Raw genomic sequence first — 25,039 nt, 5'->3', positions numbered from 1 at the left:
AAAGCAAGGCACACACTCAAAGGAATAACTCAAGACCAATTTACAAAAATACTTCAGAATTTTATAACATTTTTGAGACCAAGATCATCAAACTCAGGAAATAACTTTTTAAGTTATAAATTTTCAAAGTTTAGAAAATGTCTCAGTTCTGTGCGTAATTAAGCACCCTAGGAATCAATGGAGAAATACTTTAAAAATGCATACAAAATCAGGCAATGCATTTAACAATGTCTCCTTTTGCAGGTATGTGGAAGTTGTCAGTGAACCCTATGGAGCATCGGGAGAAGTTTGGGTGGCTCCCAGTTTCGGCGGGAGAAGCTGCAGAAAGTTTTTGGAGCTGGTGCAAGGCCACTGCCGAGGACCACCTGGAAAAGCACTGCCAGGTGGACTTCGAGGTGAGTCCCCTAGAAGTGTTGATGTCACAAGGGGTGGGGGACCCTCAAGGCACAGCTGGGTCTTCCGTGCAGAGCACAGGGCGGCCGGGTGCAGAGCAAATCGCCGAGCCAGGAGCTGTGCGCAAAGCTGCTCTTGGAAGCAGGAGGTAGGTTGCGTTGAGGGTCGCTTGCAGGTCAGCAGGGGCACTCTGGTGGGAGGTCCTGGTGTCTTCTGAAGTCTCTTGACTGGGGCTTCCTCCTGGTCTTTTTTCAGTTTGAAGTGTACTGTCCTTCTGTGTTTTTGATGTAAGGTGACCATTACCTGGTGACATTGTACGGTGTGGCCACTAGATGCCACAGTGCCACCAAACTTTGCACACTGGTAGGGTTTGTCCTTGCAATCTGTTGGGTGAAATTTAGTCCAGCTGCGGTGTCCAGTTCCTTGGTCAGCAGCCAGTCAGTGAACTGGACTTTTGGTTGTTGCAGGAGAGGGGTGCCTTCACTCTGGAGGGAGATCTTCAGTGATTTTTAGAAGAGTGGAGATCCTCTGGGGTTTGTAGAGTCTGTCCAAGTAACCCCTCAGCAGCAACTGTCGATTCCTGGATGCAGCAGGCAGGGTCTGGTGACTTCTTCTTGGTGCAGCAGAAGAGGTCACCAGACCCTGCCTGAGACTTCATAAATACTTTAGGGGGCGTTTAGGGGAGTACCTAGTAGTGACAAATGGGTCACTACTTTAGGGTGGCTACACCCACTAGGTGACCACTGTGGGCAGAGGTCCCTTCCCTACATCTGATTGGCTATTTTCCTTCCATGCAAGATGGAGGAAAATAAAATGGAGGGGTCACCTCGCATGCAATACCTTAAGGGTGGTGAAAGCTGGGGTTGACCACTCCTCCTGTCCTTTGTGTTTTTCCACTGTTGCTCCCATCAAAAGTGGGGGTTTGCAATGGGGGTGGCCATCTGCTGCTAGTAGCAGGGTTGGGGGTCAAGTTTCAAGGGTGGTAAGCCCTTTAAAGGTCATTAGCAGGACGGTGCACATTCCTGGGGGGAGGTGTGATAGCACCTCTGCCCAGGAAGGGCTTTGTTATGGGACCCAGAGAGCAGTATCTTTCACCCCAGGGTTCCAGACTCTTGTCTGGTGGTGGCAGGCTGGTTGTGACTGGCCAGGAACCGTGCCACGGTAGTTAGCTTTTGCAGGTGGCACCTCCAAGGTGATCTCTGAGTACATTCTGCAATAAATCCAATACTGGTACCAGTTTGGATTTATCATTGGGAATTTTTGATACCAAACAACCCAGGGTTCAGACTAGCCATCATGTAGCTGTGAAAGTCGTACTGAGCAGTGCCCAGCATGTGCATTTCAAATGGCTGCTATTTTTAAGTGTAGTTTAGGACACCAGACTGTGTCCCATGTCCCAAAATGTTTGTGGCAAGACACATTTTTCTCTTGTGGCGGCCTCTCTGATCTATAAGTAACACAGATCCCACTTTGAAACTGCAGTTCCTGTACAGATAACCGGAGAAAAGGCTTACTTATAGAACCAGATCTCTTTTACTTTAAATTCTGGGGTTCGCAAATCATTTGTGAATCCCAAACACATAAGTGTTAATTACAAAAACAAAAGTATTAATCCTCTAAAGCCTGCTCAACCACAGTATTTAAACAGTAATATCTCAAAACCTATTCAATAGACTTACCCCAAGGCAATGAAAGCATGCTGCCTTAACAAAGGGCCTGATTTTGATCTTGGCAGATCGGGTTACTCTGTCACAAACGTGACGGATACCCTGTCCGCCGTATTACGATTCCATTATATGCTATGTAGATTGTAATACAGCAGACAGAATAACTGCCTCATTTGTGACAGAATAACCCGTCCACAAAGATCGAAATCAGGCCCTAAGTTATAATTTCATGCAAAGTTTGGTGTAAATCTGTTTATCCATTTGGCTGTAAGTGTGAGCAGTTTCCTGTGAAAGCTGATGAAAATAAGCATCCTGATATATAGGATATTAATAGAAATTCACACTCACAAGCACAGTAGTATATGATCATTCTATGCTAAACATTTATTAGAAAAGTTACAATATTCAAAACACAGAAATATAAAATGGCAAATGTCTATTATTGAGATAAATATATAATACACTGAAACCTTCGATCTGTGTGTAAATGCTGCCTCTATTTTCCTTATTATGGTCGAGTTGTGATATCTCTAGTCACCTGTAATAAAACATGGCAAAGCTGCTGAACTGTAATAAGCTATTACATTTGAGTTCTGATGTCACAATGCCTACTGTTAGAGAAAGTAGCTAGGGTGAAAGAAAATTCATGGAGCATTGTTGCAGCTGTAGCCTAAACAACTAGCCTTCTTCTGACATGTTTTCCTAAAAAGAAAAAGTAATCAGCAAAAAGGAGATATTTATGAAATGTTTATTTTTCCCCGTGCTATACGTTATTATCCAGTTATCAACATCATCCGAGTCATAGCATTTTTAAATCTAATTTATGTTAAACTTATTCTAATATCTTCTTGCAGAAATTGCTAACTGCTTTTTAGTGTGTTTAATTGTGCTGCACAGATTCAGTTTTTATTCTGCAATGAACATTAAAGAGCAAGACACCAAGGAATAAAGACGTGTGTGGGAAGGGTGATAAAGTGACCATGTACTATAAAGAATAAAATACCCCTGCCCTCAATGGCGGCTGGCAGCTTTAGGAGGGACGGGGTGGGGGGGAAGCTTACACACTCATTCTTTCACACACAGACACGCACGCCAGCACATCCATTAACAACACTCATAGCATTCAAACATGCATGCACGCACCAAACATTCATTTAAAAAGTTCACACACACTCATTCTTTCACACGCACGCCCGCACATCCATTAACAACACTCATTACATTCAAACATGCACGCACACACCAGACATTCATTTTAAAACATCACACACACACAAACTCATGCTTTCACACACGCACGCACATCCATTAACATTCATAACATTCAAACATGCATGTACGCACCAAACATTCATTTTAAAAGGTCACACACACTCATTCTTTCACACACACACGCACATCCATTACCAACACTCATAACATTCAACATGCACGCACGCACCAAACATTCATTTTAAAAGGTCACACACACTCATTCTTTCACACACACACACACACGTACATCCATTACCAACACTCATAACATTCAAACATGCACGCACGCACCAACCATTCATTTTAAAACATCACACACACACACACTTACCTTCAGCATCAAGGTCCCAGGAGGGAAGGCTGCAGTCCCAGCCTCGTCATAGAGTGGGATGGGGTTAGTGAGACTGCTGACCCCACCCCACTCTGTGATGAATTGTCACTGATTGACACTCACCCTGGGCACTTCAGGGCTTAAACTGAAGCACCCAAGTCGAAGTCAATGGGTGACGCTTTCCTCGTCACCCAGGGGAGGGCCTCGAGGCACCTTTACTGAGCTGAGGAGTTCACGCCCATAGGAGCTGTGACCTCCTCAGCCCAGCAAAGTTCAGTTCAGGCAGCCAGGGGTCTGCGCAAATCGCGCATGTCTGCTCCTGGCTGTCTGAGCTGAAAATGAAGAGTGTCTGTCAGGCTGACCTTTGTTCAGCCTGACAGACACTCTTCATGAGGGGCAAAAGGTGGGGGGGCATGGCCCCTCTGCCCTGAAGGACGGGCCGCGCCTGCCTGCCCTACATTACAAGGATATTGCCAGTTACCTTGGGGTTCTATGACCTTATAACCTTAGAGAGGGACTAAGCTTTTGGCCTCCATTGACTCTATGGGGTCATGAAACTACTCTTTGACTTGTAAAATCCTTATAATTTACAACTAGGGGTACTTTATACCATATATTTTATTATTAGATATGTGTTTTTTTTCAAATTCTAATTCATTATGGCAAATAGACAAAGTCGGTGACTTAGTTTTGGCTTCAGCTTACCTCCTCGGTTGGTTTAGAGTGCTGTATTTCCTTTTATTTGTTTTTATTATCATTATGCAATAAAATGCACCTATTGTATATAATACGCAGAGCGGGCTTTGGGTCAGCCCATTGATTGTCACTGGTTGTCTTTTCTTGCCCATCTCATTTCCTTGCTTCTTATTTGCTTACTTTCCTTCCTCTCTCGGGTTTGTCCCTGGAGCCTAGCAGTTTTTGTTTCATCGCATTGAATCTTCCCACTACTTATATTCAGGCAATACGTGGCCGGTTTTCCCCTCTGTCCCTTATGTGCTTTTATTTTACACCTCCCTCCGCTCCCTCAGTTACTCTCCCACTCTTTACCCTTCCATTGCGTTTCGCCTTCGCATCAGTTCCTAGGTGCTCTGCAACCCCTTCCTGCTTTTCCGCTATGTCCTCACTCCCCAGCTCCTCGCCGCTGCTTACCCTTTGCTTGTAGCTTCCTCCATTGTTCTCCCTCCCCCTCCCCCTCTCCTTCTCTGTTCCTTTTGGTCTTCCCATCAGTTCCTCTGTTGCCCGGCCACCTCCCCAGACTTGTGGGAGTCCCTCACTGTCCTGCGGAGAGCATCACGCACGTGCTGACTGCTCCTAGGAGATGTTCTACCCTCGATGAACCTGCTTGCTCTGCTGCACAATTTCAAAGAAGTACTGCTTCCTACAAAATTAATTCATGCCAAAGTGTTGATAATCCAGTATATATGCAGAAGGTAGAATGTCTCTGATCAGAGCTCTGAGCGAGACTTCCCTTCCTCGCGGCACGTGGCAGAAGTGGGAAGCATGGAGGTGTCTAAGCAGGGTGGAGTTCAGTGGACTCTCTCCTCCTCACTGGTTGGAGTTTGGGTCATTTATAACGAGGAGATTGTGCTGCTAAAGTGATATGATTATAAGCTATTTCTGATGCAATTGCTTGGTACCTCGACGCAGGGAATGATTCAGACATGTGAATCTATGAAAGATCCTATGAAGGAGAAGTGTATTTTTCCTTGTATATGTTTTTCATTTAAAATATTAGTTATGTTTTTCAATACATAGCTTGTGCCCCTGCTCTCCTCCCTCTAATCTGGAGCCCCCACCCACACAGAGGCCGGTGTCAAGTGCTGCTGGTGCACCGGCCCCTGCCTTCCAGAACCCTACCGGCTCTGGGGCAGGGTGTGAAAACTGTCTCCTACCACTGATTTTTGCTTCACGTCACCTTTTTGCTGAATATGGTTATCCTTTAGACGACCTGATTTCACTCAGCAGCTGTCACCCCTCACTAGACTGCTTGTGTGCTGCTAGGTACTACGGCTTGTTCGCGGAGGAACACTGCTCATTTATACGTAACACTGCGGAGGAAGGTTTTCATAAGAGTTTTTGCAAGAGTCATACAACTGTACATAAGGAGAAATCAGAGGCTACACTGTGTGTCTGCTCACATGGAGGACCACACCCACCGAGCGATGCTGAGCATGTGCTCTGAGCTTGCAGTGCATCATGGGAATGTGCTGCCACCACAGAGATACGGCAGCTGAGATGCAAGGCCGCACGTTTCCCCACAACCCGCATCAGCGTCCAGATAAATTCTCCTAACATCACCCATACTTCTGCCGCGCTGCCCCTGTGGTAGTAGTTACCACGCCCTGACACTGAGACACTCCTGGAGCAGAACGAGAAAGACCTCCAAAGAGGATTGTCCTGTGAGATGCACTATAGACCGACTCCCTGTGCTTTGGTAACAAGTAAGAAGAGGTTCCTAGGGCTAACTCCAGCGAAATCTGAAATCTGTCATTCTCGCCTGGGTGGCAACCTGGAAGTTCACCAACTCTCTTACACCAGAGGCTTCCTTCTGTTCAAGTCAGAAGCCAAGAATTTGCACCATGTTTGTGTGTCCCAAGGCAGGGGATTCTTTGTTGTGGCCCCTGAAAAGTTTAGTCCTCATCAGAAACTGGCTGTTTCTAGGTGGTTGTGAGTGCAACATCTGAATCACACGAAGCCCGGCTTTATGGAAGAGCGGCGACAGTTTGGGCAGCCCCGGGTCCCGTTGGTCTGAAGGCACCTAAAGAAAAAAAGGTCCAGGGTGTTAAAGTGCACTTTCCCAGAAACTAGAGTGGCACAGATCACATCCTCACCACTGAGTCGGTGCCCAAATGAACAGTGACCATGTGAGTGGGCCTGGAGACAGTGCGGTGTGTAACAATGGTACTCAAGAGCCGGAGAGAACAGTCATGTGACAAAGAATCTGTGAGCAGCGTGGAAGGAGAACAGAGTGCCTGGGGACAATAAGGTGTCACAGAGTTGTTTGTGTAGATCAGGAGGCTGCATGCAGTTATTTAGAGTAGGCGGTTTGAGGGTGGAGGCAGAGTACTCCATAAAATCGAGATTAGATTTAAGGAGGAAGTAAAGGAGATTTAAAGTGTGTTGGACGTCAGTCACATCTTTTGAGGCAGATGTCAGAAGAACTAAACATTGAATGGAGATTGGGAGATGTGCAGTTGATGCAAAAGCAGATCCTCACCTGAGGTGGAAGATGTGTGAGCAGGGCAGGGCCTGCAGCTGGCTGTTTTTCTCCCCGATGGACTCCCCACACATGCCGCAGTACAACTCCATCTCCTCCACACACTCATGGAAGCGCACCACGTGGGTCCGGAGCTCCCGCTGCTGCTCCTTGGCGCGGTAGATGGTCTCACTCAGGCAGTGAACCTTCAGCATGGAGAGCTGAGGAGATGACAAGAGAAGGAGAGACCATCGGGCAATGAGGAGAGTTCAAGGGGACAACACAGATAGAAAGGATGGGGCACCCAAGAGAACAGAAAGCTCTTGTACATGAAGGGAAAGAACATGCTTCAGAGGAGACCTGAAGAAAGGAAAGAAGGACCAAGGAGACACAATAGGGGAAGACAGAGGTGGGGACACAGTCAGAGATGGAGACACAGTGGGGGCAGACAGAGGTGGAGACACAGTGGGGGCAGACAGAGATGGAGACACAGTAGGGGCAGACAGAGATGGAGACACAGTGGGGGCAGACAGAGGTGGAGACACAGTGGGGGCAGACAGAGATGGAGACACAGTGGGGGCAGACAGAGGTGGAGACACAGTCAGAGATGGAGACACAGTGGGGGCAGACAGAGGTGGGGACACAGTCAGAGATGGAGACACAGTGGGGGCAGACAGAGGTGGAGACACAGTGGGGGCAGACAGAGGTGGAGACACAGTGGGGGCAGACAGAGGTGGAGACACAGTGTGGGCAGACAGAGGTGGAGACACAGTGTGGGCAGACAGAGATGGAGACACTGTGTGGAAGAAAAGGGCAGGAGATGCAGAAGTAGAGGAAAGAGAAAGAATCAACGGAAGCAGGAGTAAGAAAGAGCAAGACAAGTATAGTGAGGAACAAGTCAATGGGATGGCTAAGCCAGAGCATAGTAGGAGGAAGAAAGAGCATGAGAGATGCAAAGGTCGTTCAGGGAAGAGGAAGCTTTGAGGAGCAGGGGATAGGCAGTGTAAGAGTCTGAGCATGAGAAATGGAAGAGTAGGAGGGCAGAAGAAACTGAAGAACAAGGGCTGGGAAAAGAGGGGGGAACCTGAAGGGAGTTCAGGAGACTTAGTGACTCCAGTGATGGACGGTGCCGGGCAGGAGGTGTAAGGATAGGAGCACAGAACATGAAGTGTGGGAGAACATGAGACAGAGGACCAGGACAGAAAGTGGAACATCATTGAAAAGAGGTTAAAGAGCAGGAGGACATGAGATGGGAGACCATGTCAGAAGACTAAAGGTCGTGGACGGGAGATGCAAGAGGAAAGGATATGGGAGAACCCAAGATATGGTACGGAACAGCAGGAGGGCAGGCAATGTAAGAGCAGGAGCCCCGGAGGTGGAAGAACGCTAAACAGCATATGAAAGAGGAGGAGGACAGGCGATGGAAGGGCAAGAAAACAGGAGGTGGGAGAAAACTCGACAGGGGATAGAAGAGTAGGTACTTATCCACTTGCAGGCTCTTAGTACAGTACTTTGTGTTCTTCATATTTACGTACAACTTGACATTGATTTCAGTACACCATCGTTATCAAGGCATACGATTGATTCACTTACTTTGTCGAGGACCTATGACTTCAGTGCATTCCATACATATCTCTAGATCTGGATACAATGGGGAGTAGAGATGTATATATACCTCTGAATTATCATTTTCCATCATCAAATCTGCATAGGAAGTGACATTACTGGATTTCCCATCATCCATCGACATAGGAAATGACATCACTGGACTTCCCATCATCCATCTGTACTGGAAATGACATTCCAGTTTTTTCCCACCAAAACTGTCCTTAAAAAAAGAAGCCAAGCAAGGGGGACTAATTTCCCATCATGCATCTGCACAGGAAGTGACATCAGTGGATTTCCCGTTATCCATCTGCACAAGAAGTGACATCACTGGAATGTACTATCTTCCATCTGCACAGGATGACATCCTAGTTTCCTGCAAAAAAATGGTTTCACTTAATGGCAGCTGCAGGGCAGACGCACACAGAGGGTGCGCCGCTGGCAGAAAGGACAAGCCTGTCTGCATCTGTCCACACCCTGCCAGTGCCCACCGCCAGGACCCCTGGTCCTCTTCCCACCCCCTTCAGTACTTCGCTGTGACCCCCCCACACCCTGAATCCCAGTCGCATCTCACAGCATAGCTGTGCCATCTCGCCGACCGGTACTCGAGGTGTGTTCTCTCACACCACCTGCCAGGCACTAAGAAAATAGAGCTTAATACCGGATTACGCTCCTCATGTCATTATGCATAATTAGAATTAATTTTGTGATATTTATGAGTAATTATGCAAGAGAGCATTACGCCAGTTACGCCCTCCATTGCTCATTATGCTCGGGAGGTTAGGCATGCTTTTAGAATATAACAATCTTTCAAAATGCATATGCAAAATCTTAGGAAATTAAGTGCTCGGAGTTCTCTGCACACAGAAGGAATATTCTCTGTTTATGAAGGCAGACTTTAAATTGGAAGCCGTATTTAAAGGGCAAATGTGTAACACTAGGGTGGAGGGCTGCCCCATTGTTTATGCGGACAGGCTAGAAAGGGGAGCAGAGAAAGGGAACCAGTTGCCAAACCAGTTTCCCTAGGGGTGTGTAGCCCTGAAGTAGCCATAGCCCCTGAGGTGGGTCTAGTGAGGTCCACACAAGAGAGGGGTCTCACCATCTTGGGAGTGGGCAGAATGGTGCATCCTGGGATATCCAGATGCCACACTCCACAGGAAGTGGTCACCAGGTGGGAGGGAATCTGGTAGTCCATTGACTACCAACTACATCCTGACCTGGGTGCATTCTCTGAGCATAAAGAAGGCACCCATGTCACCACAACCTCAGATTTCAATTGACCTGGAAGAACCGAAGAAGGACTACCATACTACACCAGCAAAGAGAGACTGCCGTCTATTTCTAGAAACTGATGCCAGATTTACTGAGTGTTGTGTCAATTTCTTCTTCAATTGTTTTGTGCTATTTAAATGCTTGACAGTAGTTCCTCTGAGTAAGCCTTTCTGCTGAGAGCCACAGATACCAAAGGCTGAGCTGAAGATTTACCAAATGAAACCCAAGGGTCCTAAACGGGGTTGGTAAGTTTAATACACACTATTGAGGTTCCACAACCACACCATCTAACGCATCCCATTTCCTCAGAGTAGCATTTTGCCTACCATTTTTGTGAATACTTATTCATTGTGTACTATCACCAGCTCTGCCCAAAGAAGCAAAGGATGCTGGGAGTACACTTCCTAGTTCTGTACCAGAGTAAATGGGGCCTGGAGGTGGGGCTGGGTCTATTACCATGCTCCCCCGGAGGCTGCAGGAGACCAGACTCTATCACATAATAAGAGGGACAACGTACTTACCTGTAATCCTAGTTCTCTCTCCTGGACATTCTTTCTGATTCCATAAACAGCAGAATATCTCCATGCTCGATCCCTGGAACACCATTTTTCCCAATATTTGATAAAGAAGAAACATGGCTTTCGGAGGCAGCATTTTCTACCTTTCGGAAAGCCCATCCTCTCTGTCCCTTTGATCCCTCAGTGCTGCCTGCATTGTGTAAGTGTGTTTGCATGTGTGCTGTCTGTGAGTCCTCTGCCAGCGCTGCACACACAGCCTATGCCCCTGGCTCGACTTTATCCACTTATGCCAAATGTGACCTCTTGGCCATTTTAGGACAGAGCCGCAAGAATTCCACGGTTGTTTGTGTCTTCAGCCATAGGCAAGGCACCGCCATCAACCAAGACAAGGAACCCTTTGGAGCGGCATGTACAACACTCGGATGTGTGGAGTCAGCTTGTAGGTACCATGCTAAGCTCTAAGACATTCGTCTGGTGCTCAGCGAAGACCCAAAGCCTCACCTTGTTCCCCAGGCCTTCAACCAGATCTTGAGCTTTCAGGGTGACATCCAAAGCCTGCAGAGAAGAAACAGAGAAAACCAGATCAGATGAGCACTGCAAGAGAGAGGGAGAGTCTTGGAGAGAGAAACAAGCCTTATAAAGATAGAAGAAGGGCTGGGCGGTACAAGAACTGCTTAGCTCCATTCACACCTGTAGGAGGCTGGCCTGGCTTGTAGTGGATACCAGAGGTACTTACACCCTGTGCCAGGTCCAGTTATCCCTTATTAGTAGAATAGAGGTGTTTCTAGCAGCTAAGGATGATAGAAGGTAGCTATGGCAAAGCAGCTTAGGCTGAACTAGGAGACATGCAAAGCTCCTACTATACCACTGGTGTCATATGCACAATATCATAAGAAAACACAATACACTGATATACTAAAAATAAAGGTACTTCATTTTTTATGACAATATGCCAAAAGTATCTCAGTGAGTACCCTCAGTATGAGGATAAGATATATACATAAGATATATGTACACAAACCAAAATTATGCAGATAATAGCAAAAGGAAGTAATGCAAGCAATGTAAAGTTACAATAGATTGCAATAGGAGCACATAGGTATAGGGGCAACACAAACCATATACTCCAAAAGTGAAATGCGAACCACGAATGGACCCCAAACCTATGTGAGCTTGTAGATGGTCACTGGGACTGTAAGAAAACAGTGAGGGTTAGAAAAATAGCCCACCCAAAGACCCTGAAAGGTAGGTGTAAAGTGCACCTACTACCCCCAGAGAGCACAAAAGTCGTGATAGGGGGATTCTGCAGGAAGAACAAACACCAGCAATGCAACAACAGTGGATTTCTGGACCCTAGTACCTGTAAGACAAGGGGACCAAGTCTAAGAGTTGCAACAATGTCGAGAATGGGCATGAGCCCAGGAAATGCCAGCTGAGGGTGCAAGGAAGCTGACACCTGTTGGAAGAAGCTTGATGTTCTGCAAGAGCGAAGAGGACTAGGAACTTCCCCTTTGGAGGATGGATGTCCCACGTCGAGAAGAAGCTTGCAGAGGTGGTCCCACGCAGAAAGACCGCAAACAAGCCTTGCTAGCTGCAAGGGTCGTGGTTAGGGTTTTTGGATGCTGCTGTGGGCCAGGAGGGACCAGGATGTCGCCACTTGGATGAGGAGACAGAGAGGGTGCCCAGCAACGTAGGGAGCCCTCACAGAAGCAGGCAGCACCCGCAGAAGTACCTGAACAGGCATTTAGAAGAAAAGTGAACCGGAGTCCACCCGAAGTCATAAAAGGGAGTCCCACGACGCCGGAGGACAACTCAGAAGGTTGTGCACTGCAGGTTAGAGTGTCGGGGACCCAGGCTTGGCTGTGCACGAAGGAAATCCTGGAAGAGTGCATAGGAGCCGGAGCAGCTGCAAATCACGCAGTCTAGCGTGGGGAGGCAAGGACTTACCTCCACCAAACTTGGACTGAAGAGTCACTGGACTGTGGAGTTGCTGAGTTCCAGGGACCGCGCTCGTCATGCTGAGAGGGGACCCAGAGGACCAGTGATGCAGTCTTTTGTTGCCTGCGGTTGCAGGGGGAAGATTCCGTCGACCCATGGGAGATTTCTTCAGAGCTCCTGGTGCAGAGAGGAGGCAGGCTACCCCCAGAGCATGCACCACCTGGAAACAGTCGAGAAAGCCGGCAGGATGAAGCGATACAAGGTTGCTAGTAGTCGTCTTGCTACTTTGTTGCGGTTTTGCAGGCGTCCTGAGCAGTCAGCGGTCGATCCTTTGGCAGAAGGTGAAGAGGGAGATGCAGAGGAACTCTGGTGAGCTTTTACATTCGTTATCTGGTGAGATCCCCAAAGCAGAGACCCTAAATAGCCAGAAAAGGAGGTTTGGCTACGTAGGAAGGATGATTGGCTACCAAGAAAGGTAAGAGCCTATCAGAAGGAGCCTCTGACGTCACCTGCTGGCACTGGCCACTCAGAGCAGTCCAGTGTGCCACAAACACCTCTGTTTCCAAGATGGCAGAGGTCTGGGACCCACTGGAGGAGCTCTGGGCACCTCTACTGGGAGGTGCAGGTCAGGGGAGTGGTCACTCCCCTTTCCTTTGTCCAGTTTTGCTCCAGAGCAGTGCTGGGGGATCCCTGAACCGGTGTAGACTGGCTTATGCAGAGATGGGCACCATCTGTGCCCATCAAAGCATTTCCAGAGGCTGGGGGAGGCTACTCCTCCCCAGCCTTCACACCTGTTTCCAAAGGGAGAGGGTGTTACACCCTCTCTCAGAGGAAGTCCTTTGTTCTGCCATCCTGGGCCAAGCCTGGCTGGACCCCAGGAGGGCAGAAACCTGTCTGAGGGGTTGGCAGCAGCAGCAGCTGCAGTGAAACCCCGGGAAAGGTAGTTTGGCAGTACCCGGGTCTGAGCTACAGACCCGTGGGATCATGGGATTGTGCCAACAATGCCAGGATGGCATAGAGGGGACAATTCCATGATCTTAGACATGTTACATGGCCATATTCGGAGTTACCATTGTGAAGCTACATATAGGTAGTGACCTATGTGTAGTGCGCGCGTGTAATGGTGTCCCCGCACTCACAAAGTCCGGGGAATTTGCCCTGAACAATGTGGGGGCACCTTGGCTAGTGCCAGGGTGCCCACACACTAAGTAACTTAGCACCCAACCTTTACCAGGTAAAGGTTAGACATATAGGTGACTTATAAGTTACTTAAGGGCAGTGGTAAATGGCTGTGAAATAACGTGGACGTTATTTCACTCAGGCTGCAGTGGCAGGCCTGTGTAAGAATTGTCAGAGCTCCCTATGGGTGGCAAAATAAATGCTGCAGCCCATAGGGATCTCCTGGAACCCTAATACCCTGGGTACCTCAGTACCATATACTAGGGAATTATATGGGTGTACCAGTGTGCCAATGTGAATTGGTAAATTTAGTCACTAGCCTGTTAGTGACAAATTTGGAAAGAAATGAGAGAGCATAACCACTGAGGTTCTGGTAAGCAGAGCCTCAGTGAGACAGTTAGGCATCACACAGGGAACACATACATGGCACATACTTATGAGCACTGGGTCCCTGCCTGGCAGGGTTCCAGTGACATATAGACTAAAACAACATATATACAGTGAAATATGGGGGTAACATACCAGGCAAGATGTACTTTCCTACAACACCCTGATACCCCACTACACCCTGACTCCCTTGACTCCTTCCCCACTGGGACCTTTCCTTCTTGGAAAGAGTCCACTCCCTTTATGCACAGGAGCCACAGGGCCCTGCCCCTTACTTACCTTATCCAGGTCTTTCTGGATGAGCCAGCACTTGGCCACTCCCAGCAGCACCTGCGTCTGTCCCAGGCGGTTCCCGATCTCCGTCATGATGCTCATGGAAGAGTCATAGCGCGGGAAGGCTTTCTGGGAGGGGAGGGGAGGAGAGAGCATCTGGTTAGGCATGGGAAGGTGAGCAAGTCACTGGAAGACCAAAAGAAAATAACTTTTCAAGCAGTTTGCAGAAGGTAAAGTAAATCATTAAACAAGGGAACTTTTTTTATCTGAAACATCATCTGGAGTTGCTGGTAAGAGGCTGAAATGTTCAGTGCATATTTGCACGCCACAATACTTGAGACACATGACTGAAGTTAAAAAGAAAAGGCAGGTGTGACAAGAGGCCGAGTGGTGCCTCCACCATTCTTACTCTGGGTGTGCTACCTTTACTGTGCAATCATGAAAAACAAAAGCAATCCAAATGTCTGTGTGAAACTGTGTAAGGAACATATGCAGAAGAACAGTGGTGCACACAGAACTCCGTCAAGGTTCAGTTACTTATACAAAACAGCAAAATTACTGCATAGAATACAATATATGAAACCAGCATTATATACGTTGCAGTTAAAAGAAATGGTTTATTAGCATAGCTCTGTAGATACCATACAAGGCACAAGAACAAATATATAACTTGCGCCCTGCCATGAACTACTTATGATCCACATATTACATCACTCATGACATGCTCTCCGACATCATTTATGACCTCATTGATGAATTTCAAATGACATAATTGATGACATCAGTGATGACACCATCCAAGCATCTTTTGTACAAATTACTCTATAAACAAGTGTGATAGGAGGCCTCTTTTGCATGGTTACCCCACACGTTTTGCCTGATGTTGATGTGTTCTAGAAGTTGTAGTGCCCAGGGCCCCTGCTAATCAGGTTCCCTGGGCCAGAGCTCTTTCCCTAAACCTGTTGTGATGCTTGACCCAATTGGATACCCTCTTACATATAACTGTAAGACCCTAGTAAATGGGTACACCAGTACCCAGGGCATGGGATAGTATGAGTATGCCCCTGAGGGCAGCAGCACTGGTTGTGCCACCCTATAGGTCCATGCACCAAGATGCACCCAGCACTGTCAGTGCAGGTTGAGTGTACTGGGGCAAACCTAAAAAGGCAAATGTGACATGGCACACTCCCTGTGCGCCCTGTCCACCCTACATTGCATATGATATGGGTAAGTCGCCCCTCTAGCAGGCCTTCCAGCCCGAAGGCAGGGTGCTCCATACTATATGTGAGAGGATAATTGTATGAGCAATATGCCCCCACTGTGTCCTTACCAAACCTGGGACATAGTGACCGAACAGAGCAGCCATTTTAAGTACGTGTACTGGACACTGGTCAAACACAAGTTCCCCAGTTACATGATGGCCACGCTGTAACCTGGGTTGTTTGGTATCAAACAACTCAGAATATTAAATCCAAACTGCTACCAGTGTTGGATTTAACCATAAATGTACCCAAGGGTCACCTTCGAGGTGCCCCTTGCAAACACTAACCTAACTCGCATATTTGCTGACTGGTTCCATCCAGCCTGCCACTCCAGACGGCCAATATACAAACCTGGGGGAGATCCATGGCTCTCTGGTTTGTAAAACAATGCCCTTCCTGGGTGGAGGAGCTAACACCCCCTCCCTCAGGAATGTGCAACACCCTGGCGGTGAGATCCAAAGGGCTACTGACCCTGAAACTCGAGCCCCCAGGCCTGCTGCTAGCAACAGATGGCTTCCCCCTTGTAAACCCCCACTTCTGGCGGGAGCAAAGGCAGGAAACCAGACAATGGGTAGGAGGAGTGGCCTCACTGAGCATGCACCACCCCAAGGGGCTTGCAGGTGAAGTGGACCCTCCATCTCATTTTCCTTCATGTTCAATAGCAGGAAATTATCCAATAGGGTTTAGGGAAGTGATCCGTCCCACAAGAAGTGGTCACTATAGTGGTTGTAGCCACCCAAGGGTAAGTGTCCTATTGGACACTACCAGGTTCCCTCTAAAACGCCCACTAAATTCAGTGTTTAGTGGGCTCCCCTAGACCAAAGATTTAGAATCATCTGGAAGAAAGAAGACAGCACCAAGACGTGAACAGATGACCTGCTGCATCAGGAGAGGCTCCAGGACCCCTACTTGCTGTACCAGTGTCCCGACAATCGCCGATGTGGAGGAGCTGACCACTGGACTGACCTCAAATGACTCTGCGGCCCTACGGGCTTCGTAAATAGCCCAAGATCTCCGTCCTGAGTGGAGGCACCATTCAGGAAACCAATGGAACCTGCAAGGAACCTGCAAACCAGTGAGGGACACTTCACCAACCGGACAATATCTCTGCAACCTGAAGACACAGTTGGACCCGACAACACACCAATGACAACCAGGATGGGAACTACAAGTGTGCCATGTTTGGTGGCACAGCGCCCTCCCGTGGCCCAGTTGTGGCAATACCCCTGGTACTAACAAGTGCACGTCAGACACCATCAAAAACAGCTCCACCAGAGCTGCAAATGGACCAGGAGGAACCCCCAGACAAGGGACTTCAGTGACTCCCTGGACCTCCCACCAGAGCACTGGCGACGTCCTGCACGACCTCAAGAAGACCTCCAGCTCCAAAGGGTCCCTTTGCGCACTGTATCTAAGACCTCCAAAATGCCCTGCACCTGGTCACCCTGAGCCTTGCATCGTGGGATATGCTGTGTGCCCGGGGAACCCAACCACTTGTGACCTCATCAGTCCAAGAGGACCCCCAGGCACCAACTTTAAATCTGTAAATCAGCTTCTTTTCCAAGTGGCCCATCCAGGTGGCCCTGTGCCAAGAGGGCTTCCAACGCTGCTCCTGCCGGAACTGGGAACCGCCTGCAAGGATGCCCACAGAAGCAGGAGGTAAGTCAGTTCAAGGGTCGATTGCAGGACAACGGGGGTTCACTGGTGGGAGGTTTAGGTTGTTTCTAAAGTCCCTCAACTGGGGCTTCCTCCTGATTCTTTTTCCAGTCCCAGGTTGGCTGTTTTTAGGAATGTCCGAACCCAGGTGAACAATACCCAGGGTATTGGTATGGTTCAGTCGCTCGAAGGTGTAGTGCCACCAGACTTTTCACACTGGTAGAGTTTGTCCTCACGGTCCTTGGTGTGAAGTTTGGTCCAGTTGTGGCATCCGGTTCTGGAGTTAGCACCCAATCATTGAAGAGGACCCCACTGGCTTGTGGGATCATTGCGGATTTAGAGTGGTACCGCCACTCTGGAGGGAATTCTCTGGTGATTTGTGAAGCCCGGAGGTCCTCTGGGGTTCTTTAGAGTTTTTCCAGTTGTCCAGCAGCTCCTCTGCGGTGATTGTCGGGTCCTGGGTGCAGCTGGCAGAGTTTGGTGCCTTTTCTAGGTCCAGCAGATCCACAGTTCTCGTGCCTTGGATCCTCTTGTTGCTGGCCTTGTTCTGTCTGTCAAATCTGAGGTCTTGGTCTAGGGATGCCTCCTAAATACTGCATTTAGTGGGCATTTTAGGGGGAACCTGGTAGTGACTAATGGGGCATCTACCTTAGGGCAGCTACCTGTTTAGCAGGAGTCCTGGGCACTAACAACTTCTAGGCTACATCACATACCAAGCAAAAAGGGGGGGCTACCCATGTCAAAAAGAGGCCTTTTCTCACAATGGTAACTTGACCCTTTCAGGGGTGAGGAATAATAATGGGGATGGTAGCTCAATTAAACGTGTAGGAACTATGTGAATGCAGTAATAAAACACAAACAGAGGGGTCTTGATGTTTATTATTTAGGGCAGCACAATATGTGAATTGATGTATGTGTACACACCTTCTATTGATTTTATTTACATATTGTGTAATGAGTTAATAAATACAAGCAATCTCAAGAATTGACTCATGACTTTGTGTACGTACTAGATTATTTTTTAATAGATTAATAAGGGTTGGGTCTTCTCATGAACTAGATATGGTTTATTATGAGGTTTCTGTGTTCATGTTTATAATTATTTAGATTAAATATATAGGTATCGATGAATGATGCTTAGGCAATATAGCACATGTGTGACTTTGGGATTTGTGGATCATTGGGTGGGAATGTATTTTTGAAATATGATTAAGAATCTTGGTTGTTTTCAATTGTAAATATTGGTATAGATGTTCTTTGCAGCCCTGATGAAGTCCCACGTGGGGACGAAACGTGTTGGCCAGGCTGACACTTTCTTGTTTTGATGAAGAGTAAAGAATTCAAATGAACCAAGTTATATTATAAACCACAATGTCTGTGCCTAATCTTTTGGATTTTACATAGCATTACCCATCAGCATCTTGGATTTCTGGGAACTTGATGGAATTGGACATGTGACTAGGTGGCTATTGGACCCTAATTAGCTTGAGAGCTTCCCATCTGCTGGGTTTCACTTCTGTGTGTTTAAGGGGGTTGTATGGCAGATCAACCGTAGGATAAAATGCCAGGACTAAAATAAAACTTCAATAAACCCTAGTGCAGCGGAATGTAACCATTTCTGACAGGCAAGTAAGGTTCTAAAGCTGTATAGTACATTTTGTTCCCTGCAGCATCCATTCTTTTGCTGTTGTGAATAGCTGTGTCTCTTCAGACAGCTGATACTGTGACTGAAACCAGCTTCTGTTGCAAATAAAGAAACCAGGGTTTTGCTCTTGTGCCCTGTGCTGAGAAGTAGGAGCTTTCAACATTGCAGGAGTCAAAAATGTATCCTCTGCTATTTTCAACAGCTCTGGCATAGGCTTTCTTTTTTCTGGTCCAGGGAGGGCCTGGCCTGGCAGTTTGGGCTCGACTGTTCCCATGGGGAACAAGGTCAAGACTGATTTGCAGATGGCTGGGTCCAAACTGGGGTGGCATAGTGAGCAAAAGAAGAATGGATTAAACCCAGATCTGTGACAGGGATATGTGGTTGAAAAGTTTCAGCACTCCATCCATCATCCTTTTGTGTTGCTAAAGTTGTCCTACATGGCTAGGGTATGCCCAGACGCGGGTCACTTGCTCACTGTGCCATTGGATTCAAGCTAGCCTGGCTGATGAAGGTTGATACCCCAAAACTGGTCCCAGGATGCTTGTTTTCTGCCCAGGGAGGACCTGGCTTGGCAGTTCAGGCTGGACTGTTCCTATGAGGAACAGGGTCAAGACTGATTTGCAAATGGCTGGGTCCAAACTGGGGTGGCATGTTGAGTAAAGGAATGATGGATTAAACCCAGATCTGTGACTGTTTGAAAAGTTTCAGCACTCCATTCATCATTCTTTTGTGTTGCTAAAGTCACCCTAAGTGGCCAGGGTATGCCCAGACATGAGTCCCTTGCTCACTGTGCCACTGGATTCAAGCTACCCTGGCTGATGAAGGGTGATACCCTGAATCTGGTCCCAGGATGCTTGTTTCCATTCCAGGCAGGACCAGGTCTGGCAGTGTGGGCTGGACTGTTCCCATGGGGAACAGGGTCAAGACTGAATTGTATATGGTTGAGTCTGAACTGGGGTGGCATGGTGAGCAAAAGAACAATGGATTTTACCCACCTCTGTGACTGGGGATGAATGTTCATCATCCTTTTGTGTTGCTAATCTTCCTTTGCAGGTACCACGCCATCCTCACAGCAGCCTCTCCCCTCCCCCACACTAAAACTCCTTGTGATGAAAATCCACTCTTCAGGCAATCTGGGAACCTGTCAGTGTCTCCAGGGCCTCCCTGTCTGAGGGGCAGACTGCCTGTCTTCCTGCCTCTTTTTGGTCTGTGATCCCTCAACATGTTTGAAGGGTGGGATGAGGGGCTCTCAGTGCTCTGACACGACAGTGATAGTAGGAGGAGGTTTGGAAGGAATCAGCCAGAGCTGAATCACTGGTAAAGCAGTGCTGCTGTGATATGTGTAAGTAGAGACAGCAAAACAAGCTCAAGTCTATATCTCACTAACCGGGTAGGCTAATGACTCAGACCTTCAGTAAGTGTTGGGTCACCATTTAAATACACCAGATGGTGAGTGTAGGACACTGGCCTAGTGTGTGGTGTACTTTATACAATGTCCATTCAACCCTTATTGGTAAGTGTTACAGTGTCTAGGTAGCCAGAGCTCTCTAGTGGTAGCTGTGGTGAGCAGCCAAGACTTATCCAGCAGGAGTGTCACGCACTTGCAATACCACAGTAGTCACACAGTCATTTATCACACAAGAAAGGAACCATAATGTTATAAAAATAAAGGTACTTTATTACAGGAACACCAAACTAGATTACTATAGGCAAACCCCCTTCTGGAGGTAGGTATACACAAAATATACACAGGTAAGCACTAAGGATTAGCATAAAAACATTAGAAATAGCAATAAATAACAAGGGACCTATGGGGGGGCCACACCATACACAAAAATAGTGGAGTGCGTGAATGGGTCCCTCACCTGAGGATATCTAGTAGTTAGGCAGCAAAGGCTGGGAGAGAGTGGAACCCCAAGAGGTAAGTAGCTAGAAGACCCCAAGCGACCAGGAGGGCAGAGGTACGTTACCTGGTCGTCCCCTAGGCTAACACGGGGACGTAGAATTTAAAAAAATGCAAGAACAGGACTGGACCAGTGGAACCCAGTGGTGGATCCAGGATGAAGAGGACCTGTGGAAGAAGAGGACAGAATCCAGTCCACGCAGGAGTGTCCCAGTGGGGGCAGGAGGCAATGCCCACCCTTCTGTGGGTGAAGATCCAGGATGACAGTGATGGGTGAAGGCCAGCTGCAGAGTCCAGGAGCTGCAGAGGTGTCTCTGAAGTCACCTAGGAGCTGTCCACCAACAAGCACAAGCAAATGCAAGCTGGAGCTAAAAGAAATTTGCAGGGCTAGAGAGGACCAGCAAGGTCCTGGAGACTGGACCTTTGGAGGGGAGTCTGCTCTGATCCTCAGAAGACAGGAGACCCAATAGAAGCAGTTGGAGCCCCCTTGAGAAATACACTGGCAGCAGGCACAATACGTCGCAGTGAGTCCCAAGCAGCACACCTGAAGAGGAGCCCCACGTTGCTGGAGCAGCAGAGAGGAGATTGTCCTTGAAGAATTAGAGTGCTGTGGGCCAGGGCTACTCGGATCCTGAAGATCCCTTGGAGCAGGAGTCAACAAGCCTTGGGTGATGGAACAGTCATGGTGCACAGGGATTCTGTCCTGGAGGAAGAGGCAAGGGCTCACCATCTCCCAAGTCACAAAGAAGGCAAACAGGATCCAGAGAACCCCTCAAAAGCACTGTGAGAAAGTAGCTTCTTTCTAGCATGGTTAGCCCCACCTTTGGCCTGTTTGTGAGTGTATGTCAGGGTGTTTTGCCTGTCTCACCAGGGTCCTGCTAACCAGGATCCCAGTGCTCATAGTTTGTGGCCTATGTGTGTGTTGTCAGTAGTGCTTAACTGTGTCACTGAAGTTCTACTAAATAGAACTCCAGTGCTTATACTCGCTCCAAAATTAGTCACTATAGTTTAGTGACTCCATATTCAAATTCCAATTGGCACATTGGACCCCACTTACAAGTGGAACCTAGGTACCCAGGGCATTGGGGTTCCAGGAGATCCTTATGGGGTGCAGCATTTCTTTTGCCACCCAGAAGGAGCTCAGACAAACCTTTCTTCAGGACTGCCACTGCAGCCTGAGTGAAATAGTGCACACACTATTTCACAGCAATTTTCACTGCACTTAAGTAACTTATAAGTCACCTATATGTCTAACCTTCATTTACTGAAGGCTAGGTGCAAAGTTACTAAGTGTGAGGATACCCTTGCACTAGCAAAGGTGCCCCCACGCTGTCCAGGGCCAATTCCCCAGACTTCGTGAGTGCAGGGATACCATTACACGCATGCACTACATATAGGTCAATACCTATATGTAGCTTCACAATGGTAACTCTGAATATGGCCATGTGAGGTGTCTAAGATTATGGAATTGTCCCCCCTATTCCAAATCGGGTATTGGGGGCCAATCCCATGCATCCTGGGGGCTCCACCATGGACCCCCAGTACTGCCAAACCAGCTCTCTGAGGCTTGCACTGCAGCTACAGCTGCTGCCACCTCACAGACAGGTTTCTGCCCTCCTGGGGTCTGAGCAGCTCAGTCCCAGGAAGGCAGAACAATGCATTTCCTTTTGGAGGAGGGTGTTACACCCTCTCCCTTTGGAAATAGGTGTTACAGGCTTGGGAGGGGTAGCCTCCCCGAGCCTCTGGAAATGCTTTGAAGGGGACAGATGGTGCCCTCCTTGCATAAGCCAGTCTACACCAGTTCAGGGACCCCCAGTCCCTGCTCTGGCACGAAACTGAACAGAAGAAAGGGGAGTGACCACTCCCCTGTCCATCACCACCCCAGGGGTGGTGCCCAGAGCTCCTCCAGTGTGTCCCTGGCGTTAGCCATCTTGTTTTCCAAGGTGTGGGGACACTCTGGAGATCTCTGAGTGGCCAGTGCCAGCAGGTGATGTCAGAGACCCCTTCTGATAGGTGCATACCTGGGTAGGTAGCCAATCCCCCTCTCAGGGCTATTTAGGGTCTCTACTGTGGATGTCTCTTCAGATTCAGCCTGCAAGACTCCTCCAGGAATCCTCTGCAACTACTACTTCATCCTCTGACCTCGGATCGACCGCAGACTGCTACAGAAACCGCTGTAACTGCTACAAATTATCCAGAAGGGCTACTTCAACTCTGCAACTTCAGCTCCAGCCAGCAACTGCAACAGTTTCCATGGTGTGCACGCTCTAGGGATTTCCAGTCTTCACTCTGCACCAGAAGGACCGAAGAAATCTCCAGTGGAGTGATGGAGTCACTTCCCTGCTCCAGCAGGCAACTTCTGCGACGACGACCGGTTCTCTAGGACTGCTCTCCTGACGACGAGTGTGCTCCCTGGAACACAGGTGGTGGACCATCACGACCCAGACTGTCCTAAGGTCCAGCTGTCCAAGTTTGGTGGAGGTAAGCGATTGCCTTCCTGTTTGCGATAGTACCCCTGTGCACTGCGTCAACTCCAGCTCCTTGGGCTTCTGTGCGCTTCTTCCAAGAATCCTTTGTGCACAATGTAGCCCAGGTCCCTAGCACTCCATCCTGCGATACACAACTCGCTGAGTTGTTCTCAGGTGACATGGGACCTTCTTTTGTTGTGCTGCACCAACCGCACTTTGCATCTTCTTTGTCCCGATGGTGTGGCCTGGTCATCTGTGGGCTCTCTCCAGTGTTGGGAGCCCCCTCTGCCTCCTCAGTCTGAGTTGAGGCCCCCAGGTCCCTCCTGGGTCAAGGCAGCGCCATTTTGACGCAAACCGCGACCTTGCTTGAACCAAGGATTGTTGGATGAATCCAGTGACGCAAACAGCCTGCATCCAACATCTGGACGTGGGACATCTGCTGCACCATGCAGGAACCCGCAGCCATGTTCTTTGGTGCTCTTCTGCAGACTTCTTTTGACTGGAGAATCCTCTTTTGCACCATCTTCTAGGTTGGCAGGAGCACCTGTCCTTCCTGGAATCTTCTGCGACTTCTGGACTTGGTCTCCTCTCTTCACAGGTCTTCAGGTCCAGAAATTCACCATTTGTTCATTGCAGTCTTGCTTGGTTCTTGCAATAACTCTTTTCCCGACTTGTAGTGTGTCCTGAGGAAACTTGCAATAATTTACTCCTCCTTTCCTGGGCTCTGGGGTGGGGTATTTTACTTACCTTTGGTGTTCCTTTACACTCCCAGCGATCCTCTACACACTACACTTGCTTAGAGGGGGAATTTGTGATTCACATTCCACTGTCATAGTATATAGTTCGTGTTGCCCCTAGGCCTATTGCATTCTATTGTATTTTCTACTGTTTGCACTATTCTATGACTATTTATTTACCTGATTTTGGTCTCTAGTGTATATATTGTGTATAATACTTACCTCCAGAAGAAGCATTGCCTCTGAGATATTTTTTGCCATGTGTCACTAAAATGAAGTACCTTTATTTTTGGTAACACTGAGTATTGTCTTTACCTGTGTATAAGTACTGTGTGACTACAGTGGTATTGCAGGAGCTTTGCATTTCTCCTAGTTCAGCCTAAGCTGCTCAGCTACAGCTACCTCTAGACAGCCTAAGCTGCTAAAACACTGCCTACATTTCACTATTAAGGGATAACTGGACCTGGTATAAGGTGTAAGTACCTTAGGTACCCACTACAAACCAGGCCAGCCTCATACAAACACCACCTGTGTTGGAGAATCTTCACAGATCCAGTGGACAGAAGATCTCAGAAGCCGGACGTGGTTGCCTTAGGTGCCTGCAGATGCAGGAAAGTGACTCCTTCACTCCAAGGGAGATTCCTTCTTGCTTCTTTGGTGCAGCTGAAGTCTTGCCGACCCCAGAGGATGCACAGCCATAGAAATGTTGCAAAGGGCTGACAGGGGCCACAGAAACAATGTTGCAAGGTGATGTCATCTCATGGTTGCAGTCATGCTCGGTTTCTGTGGAGTCCAGCAGCGGTTCAAGGAGCAGAAGAGGTCGATGCAGAGGAGTCCTGGTGGAGTCCTGCATGCAGAATCTGGGGTCCCATCTGCAAGGGAGTCCCTAAATAGCCCAAAAAGGGGTTGTTCACTTTGCAAGGTGACTACCTATCAGAGGGGGTCACTGACGTCACCTGCCTAACCTGACCACTCAGCTCCCAGGGGCCTCTGCCCATCTTGGTATCAAGAAGGCAGAATCAGGTGACCACCTGGCGGAGCTCTGGGCACCACCCTGGGGTGGTGATGGGCAGGGAAGTGGTCACTCCTCTTTCCTCGGTCCCTGAACTGGTGCAAACCAGATTACGCAGGCCTTCAAAGCAAGCTGGTGGCTTGGGGAGGCTCCCCCTCCCCAGCCTTGTAACACCTATTTCCAAGGGAGAAAGGGTTGCACCCTTCTCCCACAGGAAATCCTTTGTTCTGCCTTCCCCTGCTTGAGCTGGTCAAGCAGCAGAAGGGCAGAACCCTTTCTGGGAGGCTGCAGCAGCAGGATGGGCTGCTCACAGACCCTGGAAGACTGGTAGGAGCAATACTGG

General features: G+C 48.4%; 1 protein-coding gene across 1 annotated transcript in view; it reads right to left on the bottom strand.

Annotated features, from left to right (window-relative positions):
- Nucleotides 1-2,404: 2,404 nt before the first annotated feature.
- Nucleotides 2,405-25,039, bottom strand: part of RAPSN (receptor associated protein of the synapse) — a 272,608-nt gene continuing 249,973 nt past the window's right edge. The window contains exons 5-8 of the mRNA XM_069221622.1: nt 14,020-14,142; nt 10,738-10,791; nt 6,863-7,062; nt 2,405-6,403 (exon numbers count right to left, since the gene is read on the bottom strand). Of these exons, the coding sequence (XP_069077723.1) occupies nt 6,331-6,403; nt 6,863-7,062; nt 10,738-10,791; nt 14,020-14,142 (450 nt within the window). The 3' untranslated portion in view covers nt 2,405-6,330. The remainder of the gene's footprint in view (nt 6,404-6,862; nt 7,063-10,737; nt 10,792-14,019; nt 14,143-25,039) is intronic.

Source organism: Pleurodeles waltl, chromosome 3_1 (assembly GCF_031143425.1).
Source record: "Pleurodeles waltl isolate 20211129_DDA chromosome 3_1, aPleWal1.hap1.20221129, whole genome shotgun sequence".
Lineage (NCBI taxonomy): Eukaryota > Metazoa > Chordata > Amphibia > Caudata > Salamandridae > Pleurodeles > Pleurodeles waltl.
This window is presented reverse-complemented; position numbering and strand designations above follow the sequence as displayed.